Below are 26,045 nucleotides of genomic sequence, written 5' to 3' on the forward strand. Positions count from 1 at the left end.
AATTTGTGTTCGTTTTAAGTTTTAATGTCGCTCCTTACTTTCATTTCAAAAAACTTGTTTTTTTTATTTAATTATTATAAAACACAACCCAAAATATACTGCCAAACTTGTCGTAGAAAAAGCTTGTGCAAAATTTATGTTTGCTATATCTAATCAATAAATATTATCTGCTATGTTTTTGAATTTATTATTCTAATTTCTTCATTAAATAATGACGAAGACCACACTGCCTTTCCATAATACAACAACAAAAGAGAGAATAATGAGGACTTTTTTCCCAAGACAGTGAACCAACAAAACCTATTTGAATATTTCGGACCTGTATCTAAGGGCCGTCTTCAGCAAAGAAAAAATAAAAAACAATAAAACATCTCTTTTTTGTTGTTGTAATTTCTTCATTATTCTTATTACTCTTTATTGGTTATTTACTTACTTTAAAAGCCATAAATGACATTAATTTTCTGTTACCCAAGGTCTTTATAAGTTATACAGAAAGAACGGAACAAGTAGAAAATCAGACCTCGATATCATTTCATACCCTTTCTTTCTTCTGATGAATTCTGTCATGTGAAACATCAAAGTTTCCGCTTCTTAAGGGTTCTTTCAATTTAATTTAAAACAATTGTAATTTAAACTTATTTTTCCTATAAATGTTCTGAAAGTTGCTAAATCACGCAGATAAGCATTTAAGTTGTAGACGATTTGAAGGCTACATTTAATTTGGCAAATTGCAGAATATGTGAGAACTTAGTTCAGCACCCAGACCTATTTCTTTGTCCATTTTGCTTTTTTGTGGCCTCTCATTGAATTAATAACATAATATTAGTTTTTGCTTAGCAGGTCCATGAGCATCAATTTTCAATTGGTTTTAAATACTGTTGCTGTCTCCCTGGATTACTAAACAAGAGTTGTTAATAAGTCAATACAATATACCCGTTGTGCTGAAAATATTACACAAGTTTAATAAGAGTTTAGTGGGAAATGAACTGCGGGACGCTTCGGAATATTAAATAAAAAAACAGGTTTTTTGACTGAAAGTAAGGAGCGACATTAAAACTTAAAACAAACAGAGATTATTCCGTGTATGAAAGGGACTGTCCCCTCCTCAACGCCCCGCTCTTTACGCTAAGTGTGACTCTTTTTCACAACTCTACTTTTTAAAACAGTACAAAACTTTAGCGTAAAGAGCGGAGCATTGAGAAGGAGACAGCCCCTTCCATATACGGAATAATTTCTGTTCGTTTTAAGTTTTAATGTCGCTCCTTACTTTCAGTCTAAAAGAATTTCCTTTTTTTATTTAATTTCTGAACGTTTTTGAATTAATACTGGTTTTGATTTTGGTGCATCGTACATGAATAATTAAAACAAAATTTGCATATTCATTTTGCTTTTTTTGGCTAAATGGCTTTCCCAAAGTTTTGATCGGATGATTTTGAGAAAAAAAGTCAGGGGGCCTATTTGCCCTCCAATTTTTTTGGTTACTTAAAAAGGCCACTAGAACTTTTGATTTTATTAACGAACTTTTTTATTAGTCATAAATATACGTAAACTAGCTGTTGGGGTGGCGCGAGGCGCCACCCCAAAACCTAGTTGGTGGGGGCGATTCGCGCCACCCCAAGCCCCCCCGCGCGCGTAAGTCGTTACGCGCCATATTAGTTACGCGCCATTGTAGTTGTGTCCCTATGTTCTCATTTATATTCCCTGTGTCCCGTTCGTCATTTGTGTCCCGGTGTCCCAGTCTGTGATTTCTCTTTGAGTGTCCCGGGCGTCATTTATATTCCTTGTGTCCCGGTGTCCCGGTCGTCATTTGTGTCCCGCTGTCCCGGTCTGTATATACATTCGTTTTTGAATCGGTCTTTTTTTTAGTTTTTATTTTTTTACCTTTTTTAGTTTTTTTAGTTATACCTCATGATTCTAATGATTGCCCTTGAGCTTTGTTGATGGTGATTGCTAATCGAACATTCCCTGTGTCCCCGTCGTCATTTATATATCCCCCTGTGCCCCCCGGTGTCCCCGTTGTAGTTGTGTCCCTGTGTCCCGGTCGTCATTTATATTCCCTGTGTCCCGGTCGTCATTTGTATCCCGGTGTCCCGGTCTGTATATACATTCGTTTTTGAAATGGTATATGATGAAATAAATTTTTGTATTTTTCCCCTTTTTTTTCTTTTTAGTTTTTTTTTTGGTTTTTACTTTTTTTTAGTTTTTTTAGTTTTTTTTTTCTTTTTTCTTTTTAGTTTTTATTTTTTTTTTTAGTTTTGTTTTTCTCCTTTATTTTTCATTTTTTTCCTTTTTTTTCTTTTTTAATTTTTTTAGTTTTTTAGCTTTTTTAGTTTTTTTATTAGTTTTTAGTTTTTTTCTTTTTAGTTTTTTTGTAGTTTTTACCTTTTTTTTTAGTTTTTTTAGTTTTTTTTTACTTATGTCCTGGTCGTCATTTATACTCCCTGTGTCCCGGTCGTCATTTGTGTCCCTGTGCTCTGTTGATGGTGATTGCTAATCGAACATTCCTTGTGTCCCGGTCGCTTTCTCTTTGAGTGTCCCGGTCGTCATTTATATTCCCTATGTGCCGGTGTCCCGGTCGTCATTTGTGTCCCGATGTCCCGGTCTGTAATTTCGTCAGTCGAAAACATGACGTCAGTCGACAAACAAACATGACGTCACTCGACAGACACACACACACACAGACAACTTATTTTATATATATATAGATTACAAATTAACTTACGTAATGGCCTTCTGTGTTCGTATATTTTTATTACGCATATAAGGGGGTTCCTCCCCTCGTCAATACCGCGCTCTTTACACTAAAGTTTGAATTTTGTTCCAATTCTTCAAGAATGACCCTTGAATCATAAGGGTCGTTTAATTAGAATATTAGTATAGAATTAACTTGTGTTTTGTTTAATTTCTCATTGTTACTTTTAAATAACGCTGGAAAATCTAGAGCCCTCTAAATGGAAATTCTCTTTCCCCATGATAAATTCCTCTATGGAAAAATCCTCTAACGCAGCTTTTTGATCCGGTGACTTTGGGAAAACAATGAGTATGGGAGGGGGCCTAGTTGCACTCCAATTTTTTTGGTCACTTAAAAAAGGCACTAAAACCTTTCGTATAAATGAGTCCATTAAAATGAGTCCTCTTGCGACATTCTAGGATCACTGGGTCGATACGACCATCCCTGGAATAAAAAAAAACAAAAACAAATAAACACACATCCGTGATGTTTCTTCTGGCAAAAAACACAAATTTCCACATTTTTACAGATAAGAGCTTGAAACATCTACAGCAGGGTTCTATGATACGCTGAATTTGATGGTGTAATTTTCATTAAGATTCTATGACTTTTCGGGTGTGTTTCCCCCTTTTTTCGAAAATAAGGCAAATTTTCTCAGGCTTGTAACTTTTGATGCGTAAGACAAAACTTGATGAAACTTATATATTCAAAAATTAGCATAAGTTTTCAATTCTCTTGATATATATATTAGTATCAAAATTTCTTTTTTTAGACTTTCAGTTACTATTGAGCCTGGTCGCTCCTTACTACAGTTCTTTACCACGAACTGTTTGATTAGTGTCTATTTATTATTTAGTGTTTTGTTTTATTTGTTTTATTTTTACATATTACTCCTATAGTGAACGTATGGCTTTCAATAGGGAATTAATTTTATTTATTCATTAAATTGGGCTCTCGATTTCTTCAACTCTTGCGTACTTTGTTGCTCTCAGATTAGCCGAATATACTTTTGGAGTTGGCGTATTTTAGGAACCTATGCGGAAGGGGGTAGGGGGTAGTGTCCATAGAAATTTCTTATATTCTTAAATAATCCAACTGTTTATTCGATTTTTTTTTCTGTTTCTCTGTCACTGGTTCCTGCATATATGACATTGCTCTAAGATACCCCCTTACAAAAATGTTCTCAGGGGTGGTATTGCTCTCAAAAGCTGTCTACTCACTGCTGTCTCTTCGGCAATTAAATATATTCTTTGTGTGTATCTATAGAACCCACGCATATATGGGGAGGGGGTAGCTTTGAATCTTTGTCTCTTCCTTGGAACCAGTATTTATTTTAACGCTTCTCATATAATTCTTTATAAATTTCATATATTTTACCAAAATAAGCCTGTTTCTTAAATTTGACCCCACACTATTTTCTGTGCATGCATATACCCCTCTTTAAAAAATGTTACCTGTTGCAAGGTTGTTCTCGGCTGCTACCTACTCACTGATGCATGTTGTCCATTCAGCAGCTGAATATATGTTATTTTGTAGCAGGCACATACCCAAGGAGGAGGGTAGCTTGGGGTCCATTTTTCTTTCTTTGAAGGGGTAATTTTTTCTACCACTTTGGCTATAAATTTATTATATTTTTCACATAATTTAATGTGGCTCCTTGTATTTTGTCCCGACTTGTATTTTGCCCTTCTGGCTTAGTTTGTAATATTCCCCTTTTAAAATATTCTCAGATATGGAATTGTCATTTTCTGCTGTCTATTAATGACACAGAGGTGGGGCGTGGAGTCTCTGGCTCTCTCCTTTGAAGTGGTAATTTTTCAATCACTATTCGAGCAATTCCCCATATATTAGATACAACTCACCTGTTTATGTGTTTTTCTTATATTTTGCCCCTAAACTAGTTCCTGTGTATGTATTCTGGTCTATTATAGCCCCTTAAAAAGTTTTCAGACATTACACTATTCTCGTCTGCTTTCTACTCATTGACGTCTGCTGCCTGTTCGGCAGTTGAATATATCGTTTGGGGTAACCAATAACAGGCACGTACACAGAGGTAGGGGCTTTGAGTCAATATCTCTTGATGTGAAATTGCAAATTTCCATATCAATGCTCTTTTATTTTCTGCTACATTCCATTCAATTCCAGTATATATGAAATTTTTTGAAATTGCCCTTAGTGAATGCCCGAAACAAGTTCCTTTGTATGTGGTATATTGTATAATGCCCCCTTTTCAAAAAAGGTTGCCCGAAACAAGTTCCTCTATGTGGTCTGGTGTATAATGTCCCCTTTTTAAAAAATGTTTTCAGGTGTTACATTGTTCTCGTCTGCTGTCTACTTTGCGGAAGTGGATTCTGATGTATCCCACTTTAAATCTATACCAGACGCATTCTGGTGGGCTGTGGTGACTATGACAACTGTTGGTTACGGGGATATGAGGTAGGAGATGGCACTGTGCTAAACTTACTATGTTGTCGTTGCTGATTGGCATTTTTGGACGCATAAGAACCTGTGTTGCTATTGTTGCTGTATATATATACTTCGTGAATCTTTGATTTTTATTGTGGTAGTTTTTGTTTCAGCAAAGCGATATGCAACTTAAATATTTTCTCTACCCCATCACTAAAAAAAATTCGGGTCATCACAAATCAGATGATATTCTTAAAAGTGAGGACCAGTTCTTATTCACGTCAGGCCTCTTTTTTCGGCTGCTTCGAACTTGAGGATCTAAACTATAAATTTTTTATAGTCTATGAAGGGAAACTTGTATCAAAACAGAAGTTACTTTACATTATTGTAAAGTAACTATTTGTACATAATTTTGTACATAATTTGTACATAATTTGTACTATTTGTACATAATTTGATTAATTATGCCTATCAAGCAGAGTGTGATTTCTTTTTAACAACGCATAATTTTTTTTTACATTTTAGCCCAACCTTTTCTAGCTATTGGCCAAACAATGTGTTAGAAACGTTGCTTTTGTGGGTGTATCAACGAATTCTTTATGTAGGGATGGCAAGCTACATCACGTAGCTGAAGTGCCAATTGTAGGGGAGGTGAATGGCAAACTTGAAAAAATCCTTGAAGGGTACTTTTTACTAAGAAAATTGAAAATAAACCCGAAAATTCCCCCTAAATTTGGAAAAGTGCCATTTTGTGTCTTCGTAGAAAGAAATTCAAAAGAAAATCATTGCTCCTTTCTTTCTACATTTTTAGGAATTATGTAATACATTTTTGCACGTGGCCACTACCCAATTTAGGCATTTTAATTGGATTCAATATGACCACACTGAGAACATTGAAGACATGAGCACACTATATGACAGTTCTGTTTTAAATAAGTCTTTTTTACTAATTAAAATACTATTAATATTCAATTAATGTTGAGCAAAGCCAAGTTATAAACCAATGATAGGAAAATAAGACATGGGATGCTCATCAATTAAAACTATGAATTAGTTGTTACTAAAAGTTGGCTATCTACATGATAGATGTAGATGTAGATGTAGATGGGAATCTACATGTATACAACTGTAGCATAGGGCGTCACTCGCGAACACGACTAGCACATTAGGCTCAGTTTTTCTAATTTAATTTATTAATTTTTCTAATGATTACTAAGCTGTTTCATGATATGTAGCTTTTAAAGTGTAAAGACAGCCTTAGCGTATACGACTATAATGCTTCTTACTCTCGCTGGTTGTTATCTCCATTTTCAAACTATTCTTTTCATTCGCATTTTGCTACAAAAAAAAGAATATTTTCTTTCTTTCTTTTAATTCTAGAAGATTTAATAAATAAAATTTGGCTGTGGTTTCAAAAGTTTTTATGGCAGACTAGCACAGTTTTAAATTGTCATAAGATAGTAACTAATGGTGCAGCCTCATAATTTTCTTTTTCTTTTAATTATTGGTTCTAAGTTCATCGTAATCTTTTTCGTAAGCATATTTAGAACAGCTACAATGTGACTTTGTTTCGACAAGATGTTCTTACAACGACCAATTTTTTACCACACACACATGTTTACGCATATACAGTTTAGACATAAAGGGATCATTAGCAACAAACTGAGTCTTAAGAATGTCTAATAGAAAGTTAATAATTGTGTCTCACTCATAATTTCGCCAAGCCCCCAAAAATATGGCTTGTTTCTTAAAGGTATTGATCAAAAATAAAAAAAAGATATAATTGGAAATTCTGTTAAAGTCACAAGATGAATAGTTTAAAGCTAACGTTGAAAACTACTACCCAGAAGCACTTTCTACTGACGGCATAGATCCGCTCTCCAAATCTAGCTAATGTTTGTCTTTCTGTAAAAAAAAGAGATCTGGCAACCTTTTACAAGCCACACATATCAGACGAAAAGCTAAGCCTACTTTGCTGGCCATGTGCCATTGCATACATGTACTTTCCCCCATAGATAGCAAACTTTTACTCTTCAAAGGTGAAATTCCGTAGATCCTTCGTATGCAATAGAGCCATAGAATACAAATGGAGGATATAAGAGTGTCAGATTTTGGCGTTGAATAAATCTCCGATAAAAACCTGAACATAAGGGCATTGAATACTCACCAACTATCTTCTTACTATTAATAGCAACCATAACGTCGATGGTAATATCCAAGGCATTAGACCCTGATTTAATGCCAGAGCATAAGGATTTTAAACCCTGAACATAAGGGCATTAAATATTGACCAACTATCCTCTTACCACGAAAATCAACCATCAACGTTGATAATAATATATACACTAGCTTATGAGAATGGGGACCTTAGCCTTATAAAGGAGCTCCCTGTGCCCTAAGTACCTCTGGAAGAACAGAATGATCCACTGTCTAAGATACAGGGTGGATGGAGGGATCACCTTTCCCTAAACAAAGTCTGAAAGACCCCTCACAGGAAATATTTTGGACATCCGGTAAATGAAATGGGATAAATCATAAAGTTTCGACTAAAAATGCACTCTATTGAAGAATTAGATTTTTTTTTTTGCTAGGATAAAGGTCAGAACCAGATTCCGTTTTGATTACATATTCAATCGTTTTGCGTCCAAAAGTGGAATTTCATTTTTCGTCGTTTGGGAACATGAAACAAAAACTATATGATCTACGTGACCAACTGTGATTTTTGACCTATGAGAAGAAACTTAAAACAAGGCCATTAACCCACTTTCAAATTGATTTCGCTCTAGTAATACATATTTTAATAATTACAATTTTTTTCAATAATCTCTGTTGTTGAAGATGATTCATGCAGGTTCACATCACAGTTGAGATAGCAGTAGGAGTTTGTTAAAATTTAAGATTTGAAAAAAAAAATATTATTTAGCTTAGCCATTCGAGGCGTTTTTTATTGTTTTTGTAGTCTGTTTCTGTCTAGGTACATAGATGAAGTTTGTCGAATGTAGTATCACGTTTTTATCCCGTGGGAAGGAGAGAAAAAACAGAAGTCAGAAAAAATTGAAAAAAAAGAGAAAACATGCGACTAGCTCAAAATGAGAATATTTTAAAATTTTTGAGGGAGAGTTTTTACTACTGGATTTGCTATTGTTTATAATTCAATAAAGTAAAAACCACATAGAAAATAGAAAAAAATTAAATAAATCAAGTCGAATACGAACATATCATGTTTTTACCTCCTGAAAGAGCGACAAAAATATGGAAAATGTTATGGTTAGCTGCAAAATGGAATGTTTCTGAATTTTTGAAGAAAAGCTTCCAGTTACTGGCAAGCTGAAATGTTGTTTATATTTAATAAAGAAGACGCAACATTATCAACAATAAAATGCGATTTTTGTTTCGCTTTTTTTATAGATAGAACGATAGAGCGAGTCGTTATGTCCTTAGACGAATGAAAGGTTTTATCAAAACAAAGAAATTGGTTCTGTCTTTCATATTTCAACTTCAGTTCAATGATTTACAAAATTTTGTCGGTATGTATCAAAAAGAATCCTTACCAGATCCCTGTTTAAACCTCGTTTCCTCTGGAAATTCTCTTTAAATAAACAAATGCTTATCATTTCTTTGCGGGCACAAGTCTGTAGACGCTCTCCATTAGAAAGAAAAATCATTTGTAAAGGCAACCATTGACTGAAACCATGGGAAGCTTAATTAAAAAACTTGTGAAAAATCGATGATTAGGAGTTTCTAACCTGTCTATCTTCCCCCCTTTAGGGTAAGGGGCTGGATCCTTAAGTACTTGGTTAAGTGAGTTATCTCGGAGTTCATTCGCTGGTACTAGGAGCCTGCATTCGAAGGATGCGAGATACCTAGTCTCCATCCTCGAAGTAATGTCGATGCATGTTTTGGGTGTTTACCATAAATGAGTCGAATAAAGTAATACCTTTATTTGTTCTTCTTTGTAAATAATAAATCTTTGGCAGTTCCCCCCTCCCTTCAATAGTTATGGCTAAAGCTTTTTGTAGGAGATGCGGTGCAACGCACGAGCATTTTGAAAAAGTTTAATCGATTAATAACCTCAAGCCTAGGTTATACTCCAGTGAATATAGAAGAAATAGGGTAATTCTAAGCTCCAAATTTAAAAATGAACATATTAAAAATTATTCAGGCTTTTGCATATATTTTAAACTTGCTCATTTACATTCAAGATTGACGCTTATGGAAATCTAAATGTTAGGCAAACCAAATTTGGTCAGTTTGTTTAAAATCAAGCTCTGAGGGTAAATCTTTTTAAATACCCCCCCCCCCCTCTTCTAGAAAACAGGATGTTCTAACGGTTTAAAAAATAGAATGCTTTCCGGGCGAACAGTATTTTTCCTATATATCAGTGTCTTAACCTGTAGAAAAAAATTCGGTGGTTCGTCCCTACCCTCTTGATTATTTTCTTCGAATACCATTGACCGCACTGTATTTTTGAAACTGCATCAACGACCATTCCATTTTAGAATTATTTATTTAACATCAATTTTGTAGTTTAATTTAATTTTTTCAATTAATCTACCTCATTACTAAATCCCTTAAGATTTATGATTTGAAAATGGACTCTAGGCTTCAGATCTCAAATGTTTCTAACAAATTCTGGATACCAGAGGGTTTTTTTTTGTCTGATAAAAAATTATCAGTGTCTGTAATCTTGCTATATTTACTGGCTCGAGCTTATGTGCACTCTTCAGCAACTGTCGCTGCTGTTTGTCTGTTTTTATTTTCTATGTTGCAATGTAAGCTTCCTTTCAGGCGTGGTTCTGTTCTCCAGCGCTGTGTATTTCGCCGAAGCAGGGAGTGAAAGTTCCCTGTTCAAGTCCATTCCAGACGCCTTCTGGTGGGCGGTTGTTACCATGACAACAGTCGGCTATGGTGACATGACGTACGACACAATCTACAGTACTTAATCAGAACTATTTGTAATTTTAACCTACCCATTATGCCTACTAACCCACCGTTGCTAACCTGTAGTTGGGCTATTTCCTAGACTTTCTTCTCCTCCTCTTATTTCCTATTTCCTCTTTTTTCCTCCTCTTATTTTCTAGAATTCTACACCTCCTCACGAACGTCCCAAATCCATTCACTTACCTAAAATTTTGGTACTTGTATGATATAACCACTACCGCTCATGCTGTTTGATGCGTTGACGCACTGTAAACCGGTCTCTTTCAATAGTTTCTATCATCTCAGCGTGAGAAAAGTCAAAGATAACTGACAGAATAGATGGGGAATATATAGTTTTGGCTAGATATTTTCACATTATGGTGTGTGTGTGTTTGTAAAGTATTTGGACAGTTTGAAGCCAGAAAACAGTTCTTACTTCATAATATGCCGAATAATTGTAGTTAACACATTTTGCATGTAGGCCTGATGTACATGACCCCCCTCCCCTAATGTGCAAATATATAGCCCGATTCTGTTTCTAAATTATTATATTTTTATCATACTTACTATCTTCACTATCTTCACTATCTCAAATTTACCTATCTTCACTTCTTGAGTGGTAGTGGGTATACCATAACAAGTACCAAAATTTTTATCAAGGACTCTAAAACCATCTGTCAAGGAGGTTTTTTGCCACCCAGTTCGTTGACATGTTTGATAACCCCTCCCCCACTTTATGACAAATTTCTGCATGCAAGCTTTGTCTGATAAATGAACTCTTTTATGCCAAGATATATTTTCAAACTATTTTTTTGAAACTTTGATCATTGAAAGATTGAAATAACCGGGTTTGAAATTTAAAGTATGGACAAAATTATATTATTATAAAGGATTTATCTATATAATTTATGTGGAAATAAACAGAAAATTATTTGCTGTATATTTTATTTTATGACTGTCAATTGGAACAAGAATCAATAAAATAAAACTGTGAGGTGCTTTAGAGCATTGCTACATTTTTGAAATTGGACAAATTATTCAATTTAATCTATTAATTTAGTTGATGTTATTTTATACTGTTCTAAATTTAAATAAATTTTTTGTGCAAAAACAAAAGTTTGATCGATAATTCCGCAAGTGAGATTTTAGCTGGGAAATTTGTGTTCGAGTCGAATTTTCTGGGTAATTTGCTCAGGACTTTAGTCATAAGCTCAGACAAAATAAACCCCGTGATGAACTATAAAGTAATGAAAGCAGTCATGTTTATCCATCCTGGACAATTTGTTTTTACTTATACGTAGCAGATATTGATTTTAAGCTATCTTTTATGTCACTGTAATTTTTTTATATATTAGATAAATTTCTCAGAAATGTGGGTTGTATTTCAACCTCGTCATACAATGATATTTATTAATACTAAAATACTTTATATGCTATTGCTAACAGATAATTTACAACAACTTCAAATTTTGAAGTAAAACACACCTTTAAATCCATACTGAATAAATACACTAGCTAGGATGTCCCTTGTATGCCATAGCCGTATTATCAAGTCCTTCTAACTTCTTTATCCCTATAAAACTTATATGACTTCATATAATATTCCTTTCTTTCAAACCGTCATGGAAAAACGTCCTCTTTCAATCATACTTACTCTTTACAAAACCTAAAAATGAAATATATCATCCTCCTAATCTCTAAGTGTTGGGCAAAAAAGAATCCCACCTTTGACATCATCGTTTCCAAATATTCCACCACCAAGCGTTGAAGAATTTCCTCGTATCTGCATAATCTGCTTTAATTTATCGTTTTTGCTTTAAAGTATAGTTTGCCCCCTTTCTTGCTTCCTTAATCCAGGCATACAGAGGGAGGAAGACGAGAACGCTGATACCTCATGTTGTCATTGTTCGGTTTTCTGGTTCTCTGAAATAAACCCCACTTGTTTGGCTACCAACTTCTTTCTAGCCTTAATCTTTTCCCATTACCCAGCTTAACATTCAATCCCAGCGTAATCTGTTTCCTTTGAAGTTTTAGTAACATTTTTGGAAAGAATATAAACACAAAAACGGGTCGACATCGAATGCCCCTACAACTGATATAAATTAAAAAAGGAGTAACTAAAATTTAAACTACAGTCATTTCTATTCTGGATTTTTTTTTAATCTTAGTTTTGCATAAAAAAATTAATTAAATAAGCTGATTAAACTAACTATTTCAGTAACTGAATCATCATTAAGCCATTTTTATCAAATAGAGGTCGAAACATAACATCTGAACAATAGTGAATTGCAATAAGTGAGGTTACAACTCCCTCCCCACCCGCGCCAAAAATGGAAAAAAAACTGTATATCCTTTGGTTTTTTTATAATTACATGAATTTCAAAATTTCATTGCATATAATATGAGTGTATGTTATATTTTTATTGCAGTTTGGGAAGCAAAATTTTTTAATAATTTAAATATACTGGATGATTCAAGGTTTCAAAATGCTTTAAAATGTTTTCTTTTGAGTTTTATTACTTAGAGTTTCAGACTAATATGCATGTGGATGAGAATTAAATTGCAACAAAAGAGAATTAAATTGGCAACAAAAATGTTCCCAGTTAGCTTTTAATCTTGTATCACCTATTTTCCCATTGTTATAAGTTTTTATGTTTTATTTTATAATTTTATTCTTATAGTTTTTATTTTATCTTATAATTTTCTCTATTTTCATTCAATTATTTTGTTTATGCATGTTATAGCAACTGTAGTAATGTTGAGACTTTCTAATTACCTAGTATTTGAGCATTTATCAAACACATAAAATACATTATTTTAGAAAAACCTGAAAACGTGGACTAATTCCCTTGAATAGTCGTGAATGTATGTTTTTTATAAATGTATCTTCTCATCATCTTAACTATTTTTTCATATTAAATAAAAAAAATGACATTAAGTTTGTCGGGCTATGTAAAATTCATGTAAATTTCTAATCAAAAATGTTGGAATTGTATCCTAAAATATTTTTTTAGATGCATAAAAAGCACATATTAAATAAATCTATTTAAATATTTTTTTAAGCTTGTATTTCACTGATAAAGCAAGATATTTATTTTGCTCTCTTCAGGTATACGCACAGGATCAATTTCAGGAGCTTTTTTGTGCTAAAAAATAAGAGTTATATTTTAATGGAAGGAACCATTAGAATAATTGTAAAAATACTGAAAATTACGGTGGAGTATAAGACTGAAACCTGTCATACATACGCAGCTTAGTCAATACAAGATAAAGGATATCTTTTCTTTGTTATACGAAGTTAGTCCAAACAGTGCCTATTTTTATTTTATTTAGTTTGATAAGTATTATCAATTGGAAAAAGAAGGACAAGTGTGAAACTTCTTAGAAGAAATGCAGATTTATCAGAAACTGAACAAATATACATTTTTCCTAGCTTATAGAAGGTCAAGTCTATAAACAAAAGACTGCTTACAGATACTTAGCTTTCTGCTGTGTCTAATTTTTTGTATAAAGAACAAAAAAAAAACGAAATACTGTTTAAAGTGAGAAAGACAGTAATTTGAACACGTAATTAATTAAAAATAAAAAAAAGCATGAGGAAATGAATGTCACTGATTAAGCATGCAGTACCTCCTTCTCCACCTCCATACAGCACCTCCTTATAACATTCCTTCAGCTATTGAATGCTCTGTTACAGAATTAGCCATTTTCATTATCTACCCCTAAGTCCAGGTATGTCTCCTAAATGCCCTTAGAACTTTTTTAACCATTATTTCTATAGTTATAGCTAAAACAAGATTAGTAGGTTTAGCTGCTATAGAGATTTCACATATAGTTTAGCCTGGTCTTTTTTTTTGCTATATTCTCGCTACATCCGACACTCTTTCAGGGGCGATTCAATGTTCGCTACTCAATCAATTTTTTATACTTTATTTCCCTGGACTTTTCATATAATTTATCTTTTCTAACCCTAGTTCAAATGTTTCTACTCACTAAATTACACCGATTCTACTCCTAGTGCCAATAACAAATTTCCTGCAGCACGAAGCTGCAGGAGACCAAGACAGTGGAGTACGTTCTTCTTGTACCCCAATATACTCAAAGCTTCAATCCTTGCTCCCTTCCATGGAGTTTTGATTTCCATAAAATGAAACTAACTGCTTTTTGTTTTGCCCTGGATGGAAAGCTAAGAGGCACAATCTTTGGCCGGGTGTTATCCTTCATCTATAAAACGTGTTTTAGCCATCCTAAGAATTTTTACACTATAGCCCTAGAAGTGGGTATTAAGCCAAACTTTTTGTACACCTTACAGCTTGCTATAAAGCAATTGGAAAGAGTACCTGTAAACATCCTTAAACCATTCTTCAAGAAAATCTGAAAAATTTAACAAATCTTCTACAACAATGCGCCAATGCTTCAGAACCTTGACTTTGAGATCCAGAACCTTGAACCTTGAAAGCTTCACTGCAGTTATTACCATAGCTTCCAATATTCTAATTTTCGTCCACAAACGTGTCTGTCTTTTCTTCCAAAGAATTTTCAAGTATAAAAAACACCTGCAACAGGGGTGTTCTACTTTTTGAATCTTCTCACCATTCACCATCTTTACTAATAACGCAACTCAGTTAAGTGAATCCATCTACTTGATCGACTTACCTGCTACCTAATACAATCTCTTCACCCTCATCTATTCCTAGTCTAAAAGACTTAGTTTTCATGGCATTAGTTCCCAAGTCTTTTCTCGCACCCTGAATTTTAAAATACTATAATACTAACAACTCACTGCAGCACCAAGCCGACTGAGGCCAAAACAGATAAGCAAGCTCCTCCTCCATCCCAATCTATTCAAAGCCTCCCTCTTTAAACCCTCTCAGAAAGATCCCATTTTCTTTAAATCTTTCTTTATGGCATCCTCCAGCTCCGACTTCGGACGACTTGCTTTCTGTTTAGCCCTAGACGGTTGCCCAATAAGAACAATATTTGGCAATCTGTGATACTTCATCCGCAGAACTTGCCCTAGCCATCTCAATCTTAACCTCAAAAATTAATTCTTTTCACAAAAACTCTTATTTAGGACGTTCAAATAACCTGCATAGTGAAGCTTTAGGAAATTTTCACTTTCCCGTTAAATACAATGTTTGATAATCCCCTCCCTGTTTCATTGTAGGCTGCATACTGGCCTTTTTGACTCAGAAAATAAATGAAACTCTTAATTTCAGATTTAAGCTACGAGAAAATTTATATCTTAACATTTCAATAGCCTATCTTCTATTACAAAACTTCCTATTAAACCACAAAGTAAATGAATTAAAACTTTGAAAAATTTTAGGACACAGAAGCATTTTTTTCAGATCTTTCCAATTATTGTTTTTATTAATTGACATTATATAACAATTTGTTAATTGACATTATGTTAATTTAATCTTTAATGTAAGCCACGAAAAAGTTTAGTTTTCAGCATTTCTTAGTTAATTTAAAATCATATAAATTTAATATTAAATAAAATGCAAGCGACATTAAATGCTTTAGTTAATTTCTTAAAGGTTGACCTTACCTGAACTTTGAAAAGAAAATTCTGCTCTGTTCCATCAAAAAAACAAACAAAATTCACACTCTCTGATGACGCAAGCTTACTATTCGGTTTTGTATTAACCCTGTTAAAATCGGTTGCTCTATACTGAACTTAAAATAATACATTCTTCATTCGGGCTTAATGAGTATCATGACAAATACTGTTTACACTTGGTTTATTTCATTCGTAGTTCATTTGATTTCAATTATTCATTCAGTTCATTCGTATATACTGCCTTTTCAGTTCCTGTGTATATTTTCTTAGCTTATTTTGTATTGTTGTAAGTAATTTGTGACACTGAACTATCACTAAAAAACTGAATTTGAAATTATGAAATGGGGCAATTAATTTTAGAATTCTTTTTTATCCCATTTTCTATTGTACAACTTTAAATTAAAACAAAATGGGATTGAGATAAAGTTTTAAAAGCGCTACTGAAAAAATGTTTTTTCTTGATGCTTTTAATTATATAAATTTACCTAAAGAAGTGAGGGTCAAGGCAAAGGCAGCCCCTCTTATAAATGGAATAATTTCTGTTCATTTTAAATTATAATATTACTTTTTACAAAAAAATCTTTTTTTTATTTAATTATCTCTAGTTGTTTTAATTTTATATCGTTTTATTTAATTAACTTGCTCGTTTTAGTTTTTTAATATTGTTTTGTTATTAAATTATTCAACTTTTGTCAGAAAAAAACATCAAAACTCTCTTTGAAATTAACGCTAAGGACAATTTAGCTTCTTAATATAATTATTCTATATCGTACAACTTTGTTCAGTAAAAATTCGTCAAAACTGATTTAGATTTTTAAGCTTTGGAGTGATTTATTTTCTGATGTTTATATCATTTATTCCTATTTTACAAGTTTCAAATAAAATGAAAATCAGACGACATGAAACTTTGAAATGCTCTTTTGTATGAATACATATTTACGAGTTTTTCCATTTCTTTAATTCAATTTTTTTAATTATTTTATTATTTTTTGGTAGTTCTTTCAGGAAAAGCAAAATTAGAAAATTAAATTTGGGATTTGAGCAGTGGGGAGCTTGTTTTACAATGTTTTTTTTATTTTTTTTTATATTGTGCATCTTTAAACTTAAATAAAACAGCAATTCAATGAACAATTCAATTGAATTTAACAATTGAATGAACATTTAATACTGCGTTGTTCGATTTTTCATCTGGAAGACTAATTTTGAAACCGAAACTTAGGATACTATTTTCAATGCCTAACAATTTTTCCCGTTGTGTAACTTTCAAATAATATAAAAAAAATTGAAGTAAAACCTTTAGATTTTCAGTCCGTTCAGTACTCTGTCTAATCTTTCTGAGTCTATGATTTAATTTTTAAATGCAATTAGATTATTCTATGAATCTTTGGTTATGGATAAACATAAATAGTTGAGTTGGTAATTTAAACTTTAAAAGAAATTATCTTGGGTTGTTTATGTAGTCAATTTCCAGATTTAGAAATCTGAAACGAAATGAAAAAACAAATTAAATGAAACCATTAGAGCACTTTGGAGCATATGCTCTAGCACCTATGCTTTATAACATGGGTGTAAATCTAGAAATGTTTCTATTCCTCAGTTCTGTTCCTTAATTAAATTTATATTACTTTACATATACTTGGTCAGGAAAAAATAGAAAAAATTGATTTGAAATTTAGGTTTTGGAAAAATATAGGTTTAGGTTTAAAGTTAATTTTCTGCACATTCCTTTGAATTAATACCATGAAATGAGGTAATGGATTCTCTATAAATATTTAATTTAACTTCTTATGATTGATTTTTATATAGGCTGAAAAAGTATGCTTTATTTTATGGTTGCCTGCTGCTTTCAGTGTTGCCAAGTGTGCTCGATTTCAGTGTTGCCAAGTGTTACATAGATATATTTTTATTAGCAATCGTATTAGTATTTTAGTGTGTTCATTATGCCAAAAACAAATGAAAAATTGAGGACATTGGCAAAACTTCAAAACTAAAAACATTTAAGATGATATTTGTTTTTGAATAAATGTAAGTGACTAGGCAACAACAAAATGTTTTGCCATACTTGACAAAGGATGGCTAAATCATCGATTGAGAAAGAGACAGAGGGGGAGGGCTGATAGAAATAGGAACAGAGAGAGACTGCTCGAAAAAGTGAGGGGAATATAAAAGAAGAGAGAGAAAATAAACAGATTAATCAATCATGATGTGCAATAAAAACACTTTATCAATAGCATAGAAAATTTCAATTTCAATATTTTCTTTATTTCAAAGTATCCGTTGCAAAAACTAGTACGTCACAAAAAAGTTTAAAAACCGTTTGGGTTGGAAATGTTTTCTAACCAAAACCGTCTTAAATGTTATATGTCAAATCAACTTCAAAGTTCAATATTTAACTTCAGCTTCGATATTCAAACTTCAACTTTACTGCTATATCAATCAACTTCAATAAAACTGTGAATATGAAAGTTAAACATTCAAAGATGCAATCGTGTGACATCTGGGACATTTTCATCCTTCTTTTGTTTAACAGTTATCGCCTGTTTTCTAATTTTCTGAAATGACCAATTACCCGCAGGAGATAAAATCAATTATAAGATTTCTTAGTGTGTGCTAAAGAAAACTGCACAAATTCTTAAATTTAATAATCGGCAAAATACAATGATTGTTCACAATATATTCAAAAGAGTTCAAAACTAGGAATTTAATGCGCTTGATGAATTTGGATCTGATAAACTTAAGTTAAAAATGAAGTTTATAATGTTTTGTAATTTAGTATCGCTTTACTTGATATGTCAAGTCACGTCACCTTATCCTGTTGCCTCAAAAACGATCTAGATTTGAAATGACAGAATTACTTTTGCAGAAGAGTGAGTTTAAAGCGAAAACTTTAACTACAAAACAAAACGAGCTTATAAAAATTCCATTCAACAATATTGATTCTAAGTGGCTACTGATTTTGTCTTTTTTTAAATAGGCCCGTTGGAGTTTGGGGGAAAATTGTTGGCTCTCTTTGTGCCATCGCTGGCGTACTCACCATTGCCCTTCCAGTGCCTGTGATCGTGTCCAACTTTAATTATTTTTACCATCGAGAAACAGATCAGGAAGAAATGCAGTCACAGAATTTCAACCACGTGACAAGCTGCCCTTATCTTCCAGGTAAGCATTATACTTGAAGAAAATATTTATATTCGTTAGCATAAATAAAGGTCTGTGTTCAGAGATCTCCCAAATCTGTGTTCATTTTTCTGTTAATTCTTTTTGATAAAAGTAAATCTTATTTTATGATTTTAAATTATATTAAAATGTGGTTATTGATACTGGCAAAGAAAAAGAAGATTGAAGTGAAGATATGTTAAAATAAGAAGAGACTAATAACAAAGAGAAACAAATGTACTTGTAAAAAAGTTTGAGACTCTAACTTTTTGGTCCTTTCATTGTCCGAATTTTATGCAAATGAATCAATCAGGTTTTGTGTTCTTTTTACAGGCTCGAGTTTGACATAGCAAAAATAGGTAAACAGGCATCAGCGGGTAAGAAGGGCAAGAGTGTGTGGCATCCCCTTCTGAAATATGGTTGGATAAGGGGTCATGGGACACCTTTTTATGAACAAAGAATTGCCACAGAGACAATCTGTTTTGAGGGTATTTGCTCATAACAGAGTGATGAGATGATGATGATTGTGTTGCAAGTTAACAATTTTACATATAAGATAAGATAACGTAGGAAACAAAGAATAGCTGCCAAGAACCCACCGACTATTTGCTATTTCAAAGTGACGGACGAAATATAAGAGACAGGGAGTGGACTGATTGAGGTAGTCTACTATAAGGTACCATACAACAGGGCTAGACTTTCAACAATATTTAGTACAACGCAGAAAAAAATAGAAGCGATTCGTATTCTTAAGATAACTGCCCAGACCAAACTGTCGACCAATAACAAAATGGACTAGTTCTGACAAGACATTAGAAAATAAAAATAAAAAACAAAAGACATCGTCTGCACCATTTGTTGACAATGCTCTCCACCCCCGGCACACGTCTCGAAGTGCTATTGGTCCCGCCACACATGGCAGACTCGATGCACTTTTAGGTGTAATTTCACTTAGTCGTAACTTCCCGCTCCATGGTTTAGCAAAATTACTTCAAGTTTGGCACCCACCACGTGGTGTTGGCAGTATTTTAAATAGGACCAACCCTGGGATGCCCCAAAATAAATTACTTACTATTGGCACCATATAACCTTCAATTGACAAAGCCAAAGTGACACCGTAGAAAAATAAAAACCAAAAATAAATCTTTTGCTCATTATAACAATTTTTTGTTTTCTGGCCACTGAGTGACTAGCCGTTACATATTTGATATATTTTTCTTTAATTTATGGTGAGTAGCATCAAGAAGCCCTTACTTTAATTAAATAAAAAAAAAATCAACAGACAATAAGCAGTAACATTAAAACTGAAAACAGACCAAAAATTTTCCACATATGAGGGGGACTGCTCCCTTTTCATTCTCTCATTCTTTACGCTAAATTTTTTAGTGTTTCAAAAAATTTCTTATTCAAATTAACGTCTCTTGTGTTTCAGCAGTCGTTCCTAAAGAGTTAGGGCAAAAATTCAAACTTTATCGTAAAGAGCGAGGGATGCAGGAGGGAGCAACCCCCCTCATATACAGAATAATATCCGTTCGTTTCAAGTTTTAATATTGCTCCTTACATGCAGTTGGAAAAATTTAATTTTTGACAGTTTTTGAAATCATCCCTAGGCCTAGCCAAGATATGATGAAGGCTACCAGCCCCATGAAACCCCGATTTCTTGCTGTTCCATTGTAAATATTAATAAGTGTAAATGGATTGGTAGCGTCCTTCTTTTTCCGTTTTTCTGCTTAAGAATTAAGATGTTGGATTGTAATTAATGTTTTGGTGTAAATTGGAAAATTGAGTCAAAATCTTACAAAAAGTGATAATAGAGTTCGTATTAGTTTCCACTTCTGCATGCTTTTTCACTCTTTACATGGCTGAAATTATGTTCTCTAAAGTTTAAATACATTTTACACATACATTTAAGTACATTGGAATATTTTGTATTAGTAGGAAAAGAGAAATATTACCATTTAAAATCCATTTAAAATAGTTACTGGTAAAATTTACCCCTTCAACCCCCCCCCCCCGGAGAGATTTATTAATAAGGCTTGTGACGCCCAATCACCTTTTCCACCTCCTTGCCGCTAGGCATGTGAATATAAAGTTCAATCTTATATAGATAAAGATTGTCGTAATGAGAGGGGCGCTGTTACCCCCCCCTCCCCCAGAAAAAAACATTAAAGGTATGCTAACAATTTAATAATAATAATAATAGACCAAAAATTCTCCGGTGAGCAAGAGGGATCTGATATCACCCATCTAAACATGAATTCATGGAAAATCAGCCATCTGATTTCCATGCCATCTGCTTCAATCTGATCTGATTCAAATGTCAAATGCTTAAATTAAGCATTATGATAAATGACCATATTTGGCATTTATCTTGTATGGATCACATAAATTACGAGAAACGAATGCACCAACGTGTGGCGTTATTTTCCTTTGCAGCTGGGAAGCTCAATATATGGTTTTGTTACTTTTCAATTTATTGGCTACCTCTGAATTTTCAATCTATAGCAACTTAGTCCTTTTGGGGGGAAATCGTAGTTCGGCGTCACAAAATGGCAGAAAACGCTACTTTCACGTGACAAAATCCTTTTGGTCACTTAGAAATGCACTAGAGTTTTTTATTTGTGTTCTAACGAGCTCTCTCTGGATCTCCCAGAATGATTGGTTTGAAACGATCACCAAAGGAAGAAAAAAGACATGCGAGGTTACTCTGGTCCCATATTTTCGCATATGTGAGCTTCAAACCTCTATAATAAAGTTTTCTTGTGTGCTGAAGCTGCCGGTGTGATTTTTATCAAAACTACTTGCCTTTGCTGAAGGTCCTCTCCCCTTGTCAAAAATCAGGCAAATTTTCTCAGGCTGGTAGCTGTTGATGAGCATCATTAAATCTAAACAATTTGATATATTTGAAATCAAAATAAAAGGCTAATTCTTTAGTTGCATTAACCCTTAAAAAAAATTCGTCTTGCAGAGTTTCGGTTACTATTGGACCAAGTGGCTTCTTACTTCACAAGCAGACCCCTTCACAAATTAAATAATCTATGTTTGCCTTAGGTTTTGATGTCGCTCTTTACTTTCATTTAAAACAAATATTTTTTGAAGAGGACCCACACATAATGGTAAGTTAACAAATATTTCTAGTTCATTTTCGCTTTAACTGAAATAGAGAAGACCTCCTGGTATTGACCTTGTATAAAGCAGAATTAAATTTGACGATGGAGCCTACAATTTGTAAAGAGGGAGAGTAGGCTTCAGCTAATTCCTCTAGCAGTCCATTGCTCTTAATAGGCTGCCCCAGCTAAAAAAGATTTGAAAAATACGGACCAAAACATCAAAGCTAAAAAACATACAGGCTAATTTTAATAATATCATGGCCAGCTTAATAATAAATACTGGTGGAGGGCCAGATAAACAAGCTAAGGACCGTATTCTGAAGTACTGAAAAGGATTAAGACCTAATGTTCTGAAAATAAATATTTCTAGTTCATTTCCTGCTTTAACTCTAATGGCGAAAACCTAGTGGCAATGACAGACAGAATTGAAGTGAAATTAATGACGATGAGACTTACAATCAAACAGTTCGGGGTAACGAACTGTAGTAAGGAGCGACCCGGCTCAATAGTAACCGAAACTTAAAAAAATAGAATTTTGATACCAATGGTTAAATCAAAAGAATCGTATTTTAATGCTGATTTTAAATATACAAATTTCATCAAGATCAGTTGTACGCATCAAAAGTTACGAGCCTGAGAAAATTTGCCTCAGTTTAGAAAACAGGGGGAAACACCCCCAAAAGTCATACAATCTTAACGAAAATCACACCATTCAGCGTATCAGAGAACCCTATTGTAGAAGTTTCTAGCTCCTATCTACAAAAATGTGGAATTTCGCACTTTTTGCCAGAAGACAGATCACGGATGCGTATTTATTTGTTTTCTTGTTTGTTTTTTTTTTGTTTGTTTGTTTGTTTGTTTGTTTTGTTTTTTATTTCCCAGGGGTGGTCGTATCGACTGATTGGTCCTAGAATCTTGCAAGAGGGCTCATTCTAACGGAAATTGAAAGTTCTAGTGCCCTTTTTAAGTGACCAAAAAAATTGGAGGGCACCTAGGCCCCCTCCCACGCTCATTTTTCCCCAAAGTCACCAGATCAAAATTCTGAGATAGCCATTTTATTCACTATAGTAGAAAAACCTAATGACTATGTCTTTAGGGACGACTTACTCCCCCGCGGTCCCCGTGGGAGGGGCTGCAAGTTGAAAACTTGGCCTGTATTTACATATAGTAATGGTTACTGGGAAGTGTACAGACGTTTTCAGGGGGATTTATTTGGTTTAGGGGGAGAGTTGGGGGGTGAGGCTACGTGGGAGGCTATTTCCATGGAGAGACTTCTCATGGTAAAAGAGAATTTCAATGAAGGGGCCGCAGGATTTTCTAGCTTTATTTGAAAAAACAATGAAAAAATAAATATGAAAAGTTTTTTCTACTGAAAGTAAGGAGTAGCATTAAAACTTAAAACGAACAAAAATTATTACGCATATGAGGGGTTTACCTCCTCGTTATACCTCACTCTTTCCGCTAAAGTATTTTTAGTAATTTCAACTATTTATTATACGGCCTTTGTGATCCAGAGGTCATTCTTAAGGAATTGGAACACAACCTAAGCTATGGTGTAAAGAACGAGGTATCGACGAGGGTTGAACCCCCTCATATACGCAATAAAAACATACGAATATAGAAGTTTGTTACGTAAGTTAATTCGTAAGTTATGTATATTTTTTACCAATGAAAACGTTTGTAAAAAATTAAAAGTTCTAGTTGCTTTTTTAAGTAATCAAAACTTGGAGGGCAACTAGGCCTCCTCCTTCGCTTCTTTTTTCTCAAAATCTTCCAATTAATTGTAATTAATTAATATGCAAATTTTGTTTTAATTCAAAAGCGTCCAAAAATTAAATAAAAAAACAGTTTTTTTTTAGCTGAAAAGTAAGGAGCGACATTAAAACTTAAAACGAACAGAAATTATTTCGTATATGAAAGGGGCTGCTTCCTCATCAACGCCCCGCTCTTTACGCTAAAGTTTTTTACTGTTTTAAAAAGCAGAGTTAATAGAAAGAGTCAAACTTTAGCGTAAAGAGCGAGGCATTGATGAGGAAGCAGCCCCTTTCATATACGAAGTAATTTCTTTTCGTTTTAAGTTTTGATGTCGCTCCTTACTTTCAGCTAAAAAAAAACTTTTTTTTTTATTTAATTAGTAAAAGAAGTCAAAGCTGGAGCTACTTACTCATATGTTCGTTACTACGAAATATTCGCCTATTAATTGACATATGGATTTAAAAAGTATTCAAACCCCTCCTCCTCTCAGATAACAGAACTATTTCAAAGGCAATCTAAAAAGTTTGTTTAAGGACTCTTCGGTTCGGCGGTGTTAGTTTGTGTAGTTTTTACACGTTGTCAAGGTAGAGATAGCAGAATAGCGTAGCTTTCACGGAGACGATTTCTACATAAAGTTGAAATAGCGTGGTGAATTGAGACACCCGAAACAGTGAATCGGAAGTTCTTATTAAGATAGCATTATAAACAATGTTTTATTTTTAAACAAATGCATATTTCAACACATGCATATTTCGACAATGCATATCTCAGCGTTTGTTTGCAAACGCCGCCAAAAGTTTTTGAAAAATAACATGTTTTCTTTATACTATTTTCAAATGCAAGGTTATCTTAAGTTACTGACTGTGACATTCAACGATATTCCTAAAAGCGGATATTTGCAACAAAATATTTTTACATACTTAAAAAAAACATTTAGAGGCTGTTATTTCAAATGTAGGACATTAATTTAATATGTATCGCTATAAAAAGTATTTAAATGCCTCTCTCTGTCAAATAATGAACTATTCCAAATCAGTGGCATTGGCTGGGGGAGAGATAGGGGGCATATGCCTCCTATATCTTCCCCTGTAGATTTCGAAAAGTGCCTTTTTGGCGTATTTGCAACGAAAAAGCCTTACTCTTAATTTATTGGAAAATTAAAAAAACAACAAGATTACCCCTTCTAGATTTTGAAAAATACGCCCCTTCTAAGTTTTCGTGAAGTGACGCCGCTGTTTTGAAAGCAAACAACAAATTTTAATTCATGTGTTTCTTTCCCGTCTGTCGATGTCAGCTTTTGTAGATTTCATGAGTAGTCAAGGTTAAGATAGCTGAACTCTAAAACAGTGTAGCCTTCACGGAGGTGATTTTACATAAAGCTGAAATAGCGTGGCGAATTAACAATCCAAAATAGTACTGTGGAACTCTTTTGTAAGATTGCATGTTAAAAATTGCATATTTTCAAGCAAAAACCTATTTTTAATTGCTTTGAAAATACAGTTTAGAATGTTGTAAAAATTGTATGTTTTTTAATAAAACTTTCAAGTGAATCAAAATGTGGATGTTGACCACCCTCGAGATTTAACTGATAAATAAAATATCCAAAACATTTGTATTAAAGTAAAAAGTGACTTAACTTTAAAAAGGGGTTGTCAGCCCTTCTTATTCTTAAGGATGGGCAAACCCTTATTTAGTGGTGAATATGCTTGACATTTATCTAAAACAAAGAGGGGTAAAATAAATGTAGTATTTATGAATCAAACCTATTCAATCTTTATTTATCCAATTTTTAGTATATCTTAGCACCCTTATCGAGTGGTAGACCTCCTTCAACAAACGGTGTTTTCTTGGTTTTTAATTAAATATATTTTACATTTAAGCACAACCTTTAGTTTTACTTAATTTGTGCGGTGCTACATCTGAATTCCAAAGAGATACATTTAAAAAGAGATATCAGTGCCTCTTAAGCCTCAGCTGTAGAAAAAAATTACAATGCCCTATCTATAAGGATAACGTTGACAAATTCAGATTTTCACTTTATACTAAATTATATTAAATGAAACAGTTAATATGAACATGTTAATGTTAATAGTTAATATAAAATTATGAACAGTCACAAAATAGAATAAAGGAGTGACTAGGAGTTATAGCAATCAAAGCTCTAGAAAAAGGTATTTCAATGGCAATTCATGCATCAAAGAATCGGCTTTTTATTGACAAAATAAAAAAAAAAATTCCACTGAAAGTAAAGAGCATCATCACAACATGAAACACACAGAAACTACTAAATAAATTCTTCCCTCCTCAATACCTTGCTCTTTATGCTGAAGTTTGACTATTTGTCCCAATTTCTTAAGAGCAACTCCTCAAACGCGTCTGATTAGAATAATAAGCTTTTTTAAAA

The 26,045-nt window shown here is 33.3% G+C and overlaps 1 protein-coding gene across 4 annotated transcripts in view; it reads left to right on the forward strand.

Moving 5' to 3' along the window:
- The window catches only part of LOC136038932 (potassium voltage-gated channel protein Shaker-like), a 299,836-nt gene that overhangs the window by 253,740 nt on the left and 20,051 nt on the right, over positions 1-26,045 (forward strand). For 3 of the 4 annotated variants that reach the window (XM_065722439.1, XM_065722438.1, XM_065722440.1), the window contains exons 5-6: positions 9,926-10,055; positions 18,598-18,779. In XM_065722439.1, coding sequence (XP_065578511.1) covers positions 9,926-10,055; positions 18,598-18,779 — 312 coding nt within the window. Of the gene's footprint in view, positions 1-9,925; positions 10,073-18,597; positions 18,780-26,045 lie in introns of all 4 variants that reach the window. The other variant, XR_010620342.1, reaches the window with a different exon arrangement.

This window comes from Artemia franciscana, chromosome 18 (assembly GCF_032884065.1).
Source record: "Artemia franciscana chromosome 18, ASM3288406v1, whole genome shotgun sequence".
NCBI classification, from domain to species: Eukaryota; Metazoa; Arthropoda; class Branchiopoda; order Anostraca; family Artemiidae; genus Artemia; species Artemia franciscana.